Source organism: Monodelphis domestica, chromosome 4, assembly GCF_027887165.1.
Source record: "Monodelphis domestica isolate mMonDom1 chromosome 4, mMonDom1.pri, whole genome shotgun sequence".
NCBI classification, from domain to species: Eukaryota; Metazoa; Chordata; class Mammalia; order Didelphimorphia; family Didelphidae; genus Monodelphis; species Monodelphis domestica.
The window spans coordinates 422,391,785-422,404,655 of NC_077230.1; the positions used below are offsets into that span (position 1 = coordinate 422,391,785).

The window sequence follows — 12,871 nt, forward strand, 5'->3', positions numbered from 1 at the left end:
CTGACACTCTGGTTCCAGGCTTTTGTGTTCCTTCCTCCTTTAATAATCTATATTATTATGCACATTCAAGCTTTGGTACTAGGTTCTTTGTGTTCTAAGTTTTGTTCTCAGTTTTTAATAATCTTTATTTTTTAAAATAATAATCTTTTTTTTAATAATGTATATTATTATGCACATTCAAGCTTTGGTACTAGGTTCTTGGTGTTCTAAGTTTTGTTCTCAGTTTTTAATAATCTTTATTTTTTAAAATAATAATCTTTTTTTAATAATCTATATTATTATGTACATTCAAGCTTTGGTACTAGGTTCTTGGTGTTCTAAGTTTTGTTCTCAGTTTTTAATAATCTTTATTTTTTAAAATAATAATCTTTTTAAAAATAATCTATATTATTATGCACATTCAAGCTTTGGTACTAGGTTCTTGGTGTTCTAAGTTTTGTTCTCAGTTTTTAATAATCTTTATTTTTTAAAATAATAATCTTTTTAAAAATAATCTATATTATTATGCACATTCAAGCTTTGGTACTAGGTTCTTGGTGTTCTAAGTTTTGTTCTCAGTTTTTAATAATCTTTATTTTTTAAAATAATAATCTTTTTAAAATAATCTATATTATTATGCACATTTAAGCTTTGGTACTAGGTTCTTTGTGTTCTAAGTTTTGTTCTCAGTTTTTAATAATCTTTATTTTTTAAAATAATAATCTTTTTTTAATAATGTATATTATTATGCACATTCAAGCTTTGGTACTAGGTTCTTGGTGTTCTAAGTTTTGTTCTCAGTTTTTAATAATCTTTATTTTTTAAAATAATAATCTTTTTTTAATAATCTATATTATTATGTACATTTAAGCTTTGGTACTAGGTTCTTTGTGTTCTAAGTTTTGTTCTCAGTTTTTAATAATCTTTATTTTTTAAAATAATAATCTTTTTTTAATAATCTATATTATTATGTACATTCAAGCTTTGGTACTAGGTTCTTTGTGTTCTAAGTTTTGTTCTCAGTTTTTAATAATCTTTATTTTTTAAAATAATAATCTTTTTAAAAATAATCTATATTATTATGCACATTCAAGCTTTGGTACTAGGTTCTTGGTGTTCTAAGTTTTGTTCTCAGTTTTTAATAATCTTTATTTTTTAAAATAATAATCTTTTTTAAATAATCTATATTATTATGTACATTTAAGCTTTGGTACTAGGTTCTTTGTGTTCTAAGTTTTGTTCTCAGTTTTTAATAATCTTTATTTTTTAAAATAATAATCTTTTTTTTAATAATGTATATTATTATGCACATTCAAGCTTTGGTACTAGGTTCTTGGTGTTCTAAGTTTTGTTCTCAGTTTTTAATAATCTTTATTTTTTAAAATAATAATCTTTTTAAAAATAATCTATATTATTATGCACATTCAAGCTTTGGTACTAGGTTCTTTGTGTTCTAAGTTTTGTTCTCAGTTTCTAATAATCTTTATTTTTTAAAATAATAATCTTTTTTTAATAATGTATATTATTATGCACATTCAAGCTTTGGTACTAGGTTCTTGGTGTTCTAAGTTTTGTTCTCAATTTTTAATAATCTTTATTTTTTAAAATAATAATCTTTTTTTTAATAATGTATATTATTATGCACATTCAAGCTTTGGTACTAGGTTCTTGGTGTTCTAAGTTTTGTTCTCAATTTTTAATAATCTTTATTTTTTAAAATAATAATCTTTTTTTAATAATCTATATTATTATGCACATTCAAGCTTTGGTACTAGGTTCTTTGTGTTCTAAGTTTTGTTCTCAGTTTTTCTCAGTCCACATTTTAAGGTAATGCTCTTCTCTGACACTGTATGCCCAGTGTTCTAAGGTCTCTTCTCACATTCTGTGTTCTAAGGTGATTGACATTTGCTTCAGGTTCTATTTTATTTTACTTATTTGTTTACTTTAAACCCTTAACTTCCACCTTAGAACCAATACTGTGTATTGGCTCCAAGGCAGAAGAGTGGTCAGGGCTAGGCAATGAGGGTCAAGTGACTTGCCCAGGGTCACCCAGCTGGGAAGTGGCTGAGGCCATCTCTAGTCCTGGTTCTCTATCCCCTGAGCCACCTAGTTGCCCGCCATGTTCTTTTTCAGAAGGGCCTTTCAGTCACATTGTGTGTTCCAAGATTCCTCCCAGCTCTGAAATGGAAGGTTCTAAAACTCCTCCCGTTTGTGACATTCCTGTCTCTGACACGTTCTGAGGCTCATCCCAGCTCTGGCAGGCCAGGACGCCAGCCTGCTCAGCTCCCCAGAGAAACCAGTCCAGACCAAAGGGGTGGCATCATGAGTGTTTATTGAGCCAGTAGCCCAGTTCGCCTCCGCCCCCACCGCTGGCTGGGCTTCTTTCGTTGGCCGCAGGGCCTTGGAGTCACCTGTGGAGGAAGAATGCATGAAGAGGCTGGCATGCGCCCGAGGCCCAGTGGCAGGATGCCCGCCCTCCCCTCCCACTCTGGTGCCACACAAGCTCCAATCCGCCTTCCGCGTCATCGCCAAAGCCCTCTCCGGCGGCGTTGGGCTCCTTGTCTCGCCTCTGGGCACGGCTGCCGTGCCACCCCTCCCTGCGCCCCTCCCGTCAGTGCCCGTTCCTCGCTCCAGGTCTCCGGCTCCCCCCAGCATTCCCCTCTGGAAGGGGCCCCTCCAGCTTCACTTTCCCCGGGAGGCCTCTCTCGGCCTCCTCCCACCCCTTCACTCGCATTCACCTTGCCAATATTTTGCAATCTAACCGTACAAGTTCATGTTATTTCTCCCGCAAGAGTGGAAGCTGCTTGAGGCCGAGCTGTGGGCCTTGAGTCCTGTCTGGCTGGGGCCCAGCACGGGCCCAGGGTCTGCTAGGGAAGGTTGATGGGCTTTGGAGTCGGTACTGAGTTGGATTTCAGCCCAGGGAGGGATGGCACGGGGGAGGAGGAGGGCAGGCCCGTAGAAGGGCAGACGGGCACCCGGGTGCCACCCAGGGGGGAGGCCGTGGGGCGCGGGTGGGCAGGGCGGGGGGGCCAGGAGTCTCTCTGCGTCTGCCACTGGGGCTGGATGTCCAGGAGGAGGGAACCCCTGCCCAGCCTCCTTCCTCCTTCTGCCTCCCTCGACCCACGTGACGCCTACCGCTTGGAGACCAGGTAGAAGATGAGGCCTCCGATGAGGTACAGCAGGCCCAGGCCGACGCCGATGCTGAGCAAGATGACGCTCCCTTGGTAGAGGGTGTAGCTGTATTGGCCGATCATAAACTCTTCTGTGGACCGAGGGAGGAGGGGAGAAGGCGGGCGCTTGTCTCCGAAGCCTTCCCTGGGCCTCCCCGCCCGTGGGGCCCTTCCTGCCTGGACGGGTGCCCTTGGCTGGGAGGGAGCTCTCTGGGGGCCCCCGGCTGGACTGCCCCATCCCGGGGGGCTCCACGGAGCCGGCTCTGACTGCCGAAAGTGGGATCTTTCTGCCCTTTCTTCCTCGTTCTTCCATGGAACGGAATGTGCCTGCTGCGTCTGTCCCCCAGGAAGACGGGGATTTTGGCTGAATACCTCCATGGACAGGGCACATAAATGGGCACTTAATACGGGCTCCAGCGCGGAGTTGGACAGATAGTAGGGGCAGAGACAACCCCAGGGAGGACTATAGAGGTCTAAAAGTCCTCTTTTAGGGAGCAATGAGGTGGCTCAATGGATGGAGAGCCAGGCCTGGAGATGGGAGGTCCTGGGTTCAAATCTGGCCTCAACCATGTGACGGTGGACTAGTTGGTGAACTCTGGCTGCCTAGCCCTTAATGCTTTTCCACTTTGGAACCAATATTGGGTATTGATTCTAAGATGGAAGGTTTAAAGAAGTCAAGAAATGTCAGAGCTGGGGGAAGCCTTAGAACAGGGAACATGGGAGCTCAGAGGGCCTTTAGAACAAGCAATGTCATGGTCCAGGGTGACAAGGCTGTCTTCAGATCTCTTGGGTTCCACTAGGGGTGCCTCATTTTGCTTTCCCCCAACCCAACACTTCCTTTACTACCTTGTGGGATTCGGGCATCCTTCTTCACTTTTTCCCTTTCTCTCTGGCTCAGCTGGATTCAGGGGAGCAAGTGGAGGGAACCTCCAGATGATTGCGGGAAATGCAGCCCTTCCTTTCCATGAATGAACTGGAAGGCCCCAAAGCCAAGATCTTCTTCCTCACGTCCCTCCCATCCTCAGGGCAGAAGAGGGATGACACGTCCCGAAGACTTACCAGCAACTTTAAGGATGAAGGTGTCGTAGAGAACCACCTGCGTCCCAGGGTTCTCTGCAATGCATCTGTAGGTGCCCACATCGCTCCAGGACAGGTTCTTGATGCTGATGTTGCTGTTGTTGGTGGTCAGGGCAGTACCATTGAGATGCCATTGATAGCGGCAGCTGGGCATTGATGTGGTTCTGCATTCCAAATTCACCCTTGATCCCAGTTTGGCCTCAACGGTGTCCCGAAAATAAGTAGGTGAGGAACTCTTGGATATTGAATTTGGCCCATCTGTGGGGACAGAGAGGAAGGATGCTGGCCTCTGGCTCTCCACTGGTCCTTGAAGGTCTAGATCAACTTCTTTATTCATTCATTTGTCACTCATTCACACGTTCATTCATTCATTCATACATTCTTGCAGTGATTCATTTGTGCACTTGTGTGTTCATTCATTCATTCATTCATTCATTCATTCACTCATTCACTCATGTATTCATTACCCCATGCATGCATCCATTCATGCACTCATTGGTTCACTTATCCATGTATGCATTTATTCAACATGCATTCATTGTGATGTTTAACCTCTCCATCTTATTAAGCGACGGGTACTAAGGCTACAAAGGGACCAGTGAAGTCAACCTTGGACTACAGGAGTTCATGTGGGTGTATCCAATCTGTCCATAGATGGATAAATGAGAGAAATATGATTTTGGCTTGGAGCTGTCATTTCCTTGGTGGAGGGAACTCCTGAGGAAGAAATTTCCTCCACCAATGTAGATCAGCACTTGCATTGCCCTAAGACCCTGAGAGGTCAAGGAACTTGCCCAGGGCTCATGGGATGGAGATAGGACTTGTTTCTAGTTCTTCTTGACTCCAGGGTTGATTCTCTTTTTGTCAGACCATGCTACCTAGCAGATGCAAAACTTGAAAACATCTGCGATCAATAATGTAATAGAAATCTGCATATTATATGAAAGATACCATCTGTGGGCGCCATGTTGTAGAATCTGCACGGTCTGGAGATCACAAAAAACGAAACAGGAATCAATAATGTAATTATATAAAGCATCTGTTTTAGGAAAGCTGCTACGAAGGAATTTTTTGGCAGGCAGGACAGTATGGGCGGTGGGGCCCAGCTAAGGACTTTTGCAGGAAGTGAACTCTGAACCTGAGACTTGGGCTTCCAAGACATGGAGGTTCGGAGGGAGTGTACTGGGGCATGGAGGATCACCTGAATAAGGCATAGAGGTAGCAGGGAGAAAATTGGGCAGTATGGTGGGGAATTAGGATATGCAGTTGGGATGAAGCGAGGCTAGAAAGGAGGGTTGGAGCTAGAATGGAAAGGGTCTGAAAGATCAAAGAGAGCACTTTGTCCTTTAACCTGGAGGAAATAGGGATCCATTGAAACTCTTTGAGCAAGGGAGTGACACAGCTAGGTTTGTGCTTGACACTTAGCACAAAACCTGGCACACAGACAGTGTTTAATAGATGTTTGTTGACTGCCTGTGCTCTTAGCAACCTTGGTTTGGTAGCTCTGTAATTGGGAGGCAATTGCAAATGGCCCATGGGAGAGGTTACAAGGGCCTGGGCTAGAGTGGTGGTCATGCACAGGGAGAGAAGGGGAGCTCTCAGTGGTAGAACTGGTGGGACTTGGCAACGAATTGAGGAGTATGGGAAGGGATGGCTTGGTAGTCAAGGCTACTGTTGTTCAAGTATTGCCTCTAATGTATTCTGCCTGGGGAATTCTGGGAACCTTGGAGACTAAGCCCACTCAGGTCTCTGGGCAACTCTCCATGCTTGTGGTTCACAACCTTTTTGGTCTCAGGAGACCTTTTCATTCTTAAAAGTGACTGAAGACAGGGGCAGCTGAGTAGGTCAGTGGATTGAGTCAGGCCCAGAGACAGGAGGTCCTGGGTTCAAATCTGGCCTCAGACACTTCCTGGCTGTATGACCCTGGGCAAGTCACTTAACCCTCATTGCCTAGCCCTTACCACTCTTCTGCTTTGAAACCAATACCCAGTATTGATTCCAAGAAGGAAGGTAAAGGTTTTAGAAAAAAAAAAGACTGAGGACTCTCCCTAGAATGCTTTTATACATGTTGATAAGGCCCAGTGAATAGAGTCAGGAAGATCTGAGTTCAAATTCAATCAGATACTTCCTGGCAGTGTGACCCTGGGCAAGTCACTTTCCCTTGGCCTGCCTCAGTTTCTTCAATTGTAAAATGGGAATCCTAATAGTTCCTCTCTCCCAGGGTTGTTGGGAACTATCATACAAGCTATGTGGAACCCCTGTCCCCAAATCCATTGGTATGGGATTTTCCTTATTGGGGAGATAAAGACTCTTTCCTCTGAGAGGGACAGGACTGAGTTGGTGAAAGGTGAGAGAGCTCAGGCTTTTGGAGTCCCCCCTTTGGGGCTCGCTCCCAGAGAGTCTTCTTCCAGCATCAAGGGAAGATGGACGATTCCAACCCAACTCCAGGTCACTGGAGGGTAACTTGAAAGAAGCCAGCTTGAGGGGAGAGGGCAGTCTCCCTCGTGGCCCTCTCCCCAGCTCACTACACGGGAGACTTAGGGGAGTTTCTCCTTGGGTGAGTTCAAAGACTCTTACATGAACCGAGGTGCCTCACTCCCAATGGGAGAGCCCTTTCCCTCTGTATTGTCTGCTTTACATTCTTCTCTGGAGACTTTCTCTGGTTCTTTCAGTGAGCTATTGGGCAGATGCTGGGTGGTTCCATGTTAGGCATGTTGTGGAGGGGATTTGTGTTTAGGGGCAGCTAGGCAGGATGGTGGATAGAGTGCTGGGAGACTCATCTTTCTGAGTTTAGATTTGGCCTCAGACATTTCCTAGCTGTGTGACCTTGGTCAAGTCACTTAACCCCATTTGCCTTCTCATCTGTGATATGAGCTGGAGAAGGAAATGGCCAACTACTCCAGTGTCTCTGCCAAGAAAACCCCAGATGGGTTCATGAAGAATCGGACATGGCTGAAAAAGGACTGAAGACCAACATGAACACGAGTTAGATTAAATGGAATCTGAGGTCCTTCCTGACTTCGAGACTTTGGATCCTTGGCTTGGAGAGGATATTAGAGACTAGAGAATACAAAGCCCAAAGTGTGCATGTGAGGAGTCTGAGGCTTAGAAAGGGAAGAGACTTGCCCAAGGTCACACGGTGATTTAGCAAGCCAGTACTAGAGTCTGGATCAGTTCAATCCTGAAATTCCCCCTCAGCTCTGATGGTCTGTGTTCTATGTTCTAAGGTCTCTAACTCTGACATTCCTCCTAAGATAGAATGTGGCCAAGGGCTTGCCTCACTCTTGTGTTTGTATTTCCCCCATACAGTAGGTGCTTAACAATTATTTGTGGCTCAGTTGATATTTTAAGACCTTTTCCAGTCCTGCCATTCTCTCTTCTAAGGGTCCTTGCAGCTCTGACATTCCTCATTCTGAGGCTTCTTCCAGCTCTGCCATTCCCCGTTCTAGGATCCTTCTGAGCTCTGCCATTCCCTGTTCTAAGGTCCTTCCTACCTCTTATATTCCTCATTCCCTCTTCTCTTTTGTTTAACCCCCACCTTCCATCTCATATCAATACTGGGTATTGGTTCCAAGGCAGAAGAGTGGTAAGGGCTAGGCAATGGGGATGAAGTGACTTGTCCAGGGTCACACAGCTGGGAAGTGTCTGAGGTCAGATTTGAACCCAGGACCCCCTGTCTCTGGTTCTGACTCTCCATCCATTGAGCCACCTAACTTCCCCCACCCCAGCCCTGAATTCCCTGTTCTAAGAGTCCTCTTGACTTTGCCATTGCTGGATCAGTCTCTCGATGGCCCACCTGCATCTTGCACCTCGCCAGGCTCTTGGCCCAGGACTGGGGAGGCTCTGGGTGAGTGCCTGGCGCACCCCATTACTGAGGAGTGGGGGCCTCTGGTTACTCACAGTACACGTTCAGCCACATCGATTCACTTGACTCCCAGGAGACCAGGCTTGACAGTGAACACCGGTAGGGCCCGGTCTGGAATGGAAAGACCCAGCCGGTGATGGTCCTGTTGTCCGAGGATACTTTCCACTGGCCGGTCTTGATCCCTGTGAGAAAGATGCCGTGCCATTCGATCTGGAAGTCGCCGGTGTTGTTGGGGTGGCAGGTGAACGTCACTTCATCCATGTACGCCTGTACGTTGACTTTGCTCACCGTGAGGTTGGGCGTGAGCAGCCGTTCTGGGGAAACAGGACAGAGGGGGAGGGTGAGACGGACGGCAGGCCTCTCTGGACCCAGGCCAAAGGAAGGCGAGGGAGAGGCCCCCGAGCCAGACCAGATGACCATTCCTGGAAAGAACTAGGAAGAGCATCACCGACGAAAACCAGGGTCTGCCTGCCCTCCAGTCGCTTACGTTCTAGCAGGAAATCCAACATTCACATCCTTAGGAAACCTAAGGACATTCTAGGAGGGTGAAGGCACCACAACCAGGGAGTCCAGGAAGGTTTCCTGCCTCGTCCTTCCTCCTGGTCCAACTCTCTCTGGCTAAGCACGAGTGGGGCTCCTCTAGCTCCCAAGGGATAGTGGAGGATAGAAGAGTCTGAAGACATAAGTCCAGTGATGGCGAAGCTTTTAGAGATGGAGTGCCGGGTCTCACCCACCCCCACCCCCATACCAGGGTTTCACCTTGTCCTCACTCAGTATGATCTGGGCTCTCCAGCTCTCTCCATCCTTTTCTTAGCTCCTTCTCTTATAGAGAGCACTGCGAAGTGGGAAGGCAGAGTGACCCTTCCTTTTTGACTTCCACTGACACCACTAATCATTTGTTCCAAGGAGGTCTGATTACTCCAAACCAACCCTCTTCCCTCCCTCAACCAGATTCTTGGAGGCCCAGACTTGAGCCTACAAACCACAACAGTGAGATAAGCTTCTTAGAGAGGTAGTGAGATCCCCATTCCTGGAGGCATCCAAATAGAAGCTGTAAATGCCTTGCCAGGCATGGGATATCAGAGGCATGAGATAGTCTTTCTAACTCTAGGATGCTGTGACTGTCCCTTGGTAGGGAGATGGAGGAAGAACCTGGCTTACTTACCCCAGATCTGTATCTGTCCAGTGGCCACTTGATAGTCCCCAGGACTGGTCACCCCCAGTGTATAGATCCCAGAGTCATTGAATTGTAATTTTGTGATCGTCAGGAAGCCTTTGTCAGTCACATTCTCCCGGCCTGTGTTTTCAGGGCCACAGATCCTGCTTTGAGAGGAGGAGTTGTAGGAGATAAGCATGTTTTCTTCGAGGGATCCATTCCCCCGGTACCAGGTATAGTTGACATCACCGGTGGGGGCTCCTTGGATCCTCCAGATGAGTGAACCGTCCTTCTCCTCATCAAGGTGTTCTGGGTTGAGAGTCAATTCAGCAGCTACAGTGGAGGCCAGCAGGACCACTAGAAGAGAAGAGAGAGGAGACACCGGCCAGTAACTTCCAGCCCTTGGGCTCGGATGAACTGCTGGACAGCTGTTTTGGGGCAAGTCTAGAACTGTATGCTTGTACCATTCATGTGCCACCTTGGTGTTTGCCATTGTTGGCAGCCCCTTCTGACTGTTCATGACTCCAGGTGGGGTTTTGTTGACTAAAATCTCAGAATCTTTTACCCTTTCCTTCTCAAGCTTGCTTTAGAGATGAGGAAACTGAGGCAAACAAGATTAAGTGACTTGCCCAGGGCCACACAGCTAGAATGTGTCAGGGACCAGGTTTGAATTCAGGAGGATGACTCCAGGCTCAGCGCTCTATCCAGTGTACCACCCAGCTGTCACCCCTCCTGGTATGGTGAGTGGAAAGAATCTGGACCTGGTGTTGCTTTGATGACCCTGGGCTCTTCCCATCCCTCTCCTGAGCTCAGTTTCCTTGCCTCCCAAACCAGAGACACCAGCTGAATTCTTTTCCATCTCACACATTATACCTGTCCCAAGTTCTAAGTCCCTTCCAGTTGTGACATTCTATGTTCTAAGTCCTTTCCAGTTGTGTCATTCTATGTTCTAAATCCCTTCCAGTTGTGACATTCCATGTTCTAAGTCCCTTCCAGGTCTGACATTCCATGTTCTAAGTCCCTTCCAGTTGTGACATTCTATGTTCTAAGTCCCTTCCAGGTCTGACATTCCATGTTCTAAGTCCCTTCCACTTCTGACATTCTGTGTTCTAATCTCTTCCACTTCTGGCACTCTATGTTCTAAGTCCCTTCCAGTTCTGACATTCTATGTTCTAATATTCCTTCCATTTCTGACATTCCATGTTCTAAGTCCCTTCCAGTTGTGACATTCTGTGTTCTAATCTCTTCCACTTTTGACATCCTATGTTCTAAGTCCCTTCCAGTTGTGACATTCCATGTTCTAAGTCCCTTCCAGTTGTGACATTCCATGTTCTAAGTCCCTTCCAGTTGTGACATTCTATGTTCTAAGTCCCTTCCAGTTCTGACATTCCATGTTCTAAGTCCCTTCCAGTTGTGACATTCTGTGTTCTAATCTCTTCCACTTTTGACGTTCTATGTTCTAAGTCCCTTCCAGTTCTGACATTCCATGTTCTAAGTCCCTTCCAGTTGTGACATTCTATGTTCTAAGTCCCTTCCAGTTCTGACATTCTGTGTTCTAAGATTCCTTCCAGTTCTGACATTCCATGTTCTAAGTCCCTTCCAGTTGTGACATTCTGTGTTCTAATCTCTTCCACTTCTGACATTCTATGTTCTAAGTCCCTTCCAGTTGTGACATTCCATGTTCTAAGTCCCTTCCAGTTGTGACATTCCATGTTCTAAGTCCCTTCCACTTCTGACATTCTATGTTCTAATATTCCTTCCATTTCTGACATTCCATGTTCTAAATCCCTTCCACTTCTGACATTCTGTGTTCTAATCTCTTCCACTTCTGACATTCTATGTTCTAAGTCCCTTCCAGTTCTGTTTCCATGCCCTTTAAGCTCTGAAATTCTCTTCCTGACTGGTTATTATTTTTTGTATTTACATATGGGTCTGAACCTCAGCCAGCTCTGACAGAGGACACCTGGGTTCAAATCTCACCTCTGATGTATGTACTGGCTAGATGACCCTAGATAGGCCATTTCACCATTGTAGCATTCTTTGTAACCTTGTCAGATCTCAAACAGAAGAGGAATTGCTGGTCTCTATTGGCAGGGACAGTTCCTCACTGGCTGAGACCAAGCAAATGAATGTCCCTGTGCTTTGTGGGGAACCAGGCAGAGAAGGCTCTCCAGGCTCTGCATTATGGTCTCTTCTTCTCTTGTGAATTTTAACGAACCCCCAACCTTCCAATTTAGTATCAAATGCTGTGGATCGGTTCTAAGGCAGAATAGTGGTCAGGGCTCGGCAATGGGGGTTAAGTGACTTGTCCAGGGTCACACAGCTGGGAAGTGTCTGAGGCCAGACAAGACCTCCTGTTCCTAGGTGTGGCTCTCTATACACTGAGCTGTGTAGTTGCCCCCCTTATGGACTCTTCTTGCCCAGCCTGGGATCTCCAGCATAAACAGGAACGCTTTTGCCGCTTCCTCTTCCCCTTCTCCACACGCCCGCTAATCCTCTCACCTGTGAGAAGGAGCCTCTTGAAGAGGAGAGGTTCTGGGGGAAGTTCCATGCGGGCCCCTCCTTGGAGAAACCTGGTCCTGAGTCCGCCTTCCCAGAGGAGTCTCTCTCTGTCTTCCCGTCTTTCTCTGCCTTTTGCTCTTCTGTTTCTGTCTCTCCACTCCTTCTCCCCCGCCTAAAAAAACTGAATTCCCTCACCACCTCGAATGCCATTCGGTTGCTTGGATCACGTGAGTGGTCAGGGACTTTGGCCCAGGCAGGGAGAGGCCGGAACCCTTCCCAAGTGATGCGGGTGTTTTCCTAGATCGCCAGAACATTTGTTTCTCTAGTGAACAGACATTTCCAAAACTCTTCTTAGAATACTCTTGGGAAGAGCCAAGTGAAAACATCATCATCATCCCCATTTCATAGATGAGCAAATTGAGGCTCACTTGCTGTGTTGAAAAAAAAGTTAATTGTGAATTGATACTCAGACATAGAGACAAGTCACTTAATACCCATTGCTTAACCCTTACCACTCTTCTGCCTTGGAACCAATACCCAGTACTGATTCTAAGATGGAAGGCGAGGGGTAAAAAAATCAAATTTCACAAGGACTGAAAGAGGGAGTCATGGCAAGACTGAAGTTTCTTGAAGAGCCACAAAAACAATTGGAGTTACTAGAGTGATATAAGTGGTCAGAGAAAGGAATGGGTTGTATTAGAAGGGTCCTAGTTCCTGGGAATAGGAAGGTGCAGTCCTACTGTGTGCTGCCCTCTTTAGACATCCTTCAGAGTACTGTGTCTAGTTCTGGGCATCACAGTTTAAGAAGGATATGGATGGGGCATCTGGGTAGCTCAATGGATTTAGAGCCAGGACTGGAGATGGGAGGTCCTGGGTTCAAATCTAGCCTCAGTCACTTCCTAGCTGGGTGACCCTGGGCAAATCACTTCACCCTCATTGTCTAGTCTTTAGCACTCTTCTGCCTTGGAGCCAATACACAGTATTGATTCTGAGATGGAAGGTGAGGGTTGAAAAAAGAAGGACATGGACACATTGGAGAACATCCAGAGGAGGGAGACCAGGAGAAGAATCCTTGGATGAGGGTGAATGAAGGAACTGGGCATGCTCAGCCTGGGGAGGGGA

At 46.2% G+C, this 12,871-nt stretch overlaps 1 protein-coding gene across 1 annotated transcript; it reads right to left on the bottom strand.

The window, feature by feature from the left end:
* Window positions 1–8,118: 8,118 nt before the first annotated feature.
* On the bottom strand, window positions 8,119–11,798 carry LOC130459012 (carcinoembryonic antigen-related cell adhesion molecule 18-like). Its single transcript, XM_056826216.1, has 3 exons — window positions 11,750–11,798; window positions 9,257–9,604; window positions 8,119–8,405 (listed from the first exon to the last, which is right to left on the bottom strand). Exons 1-3 carry the CDS (start codon window positions 11,796–11,798, stop codon window positions 8,119–8,121), a joined length of 684 nt encoding a protein of 227 aa, XP_056682194.1.
* Between the last annotated feature and the right edge of the window lie 1,073 nt (window positions 11,799–12,871).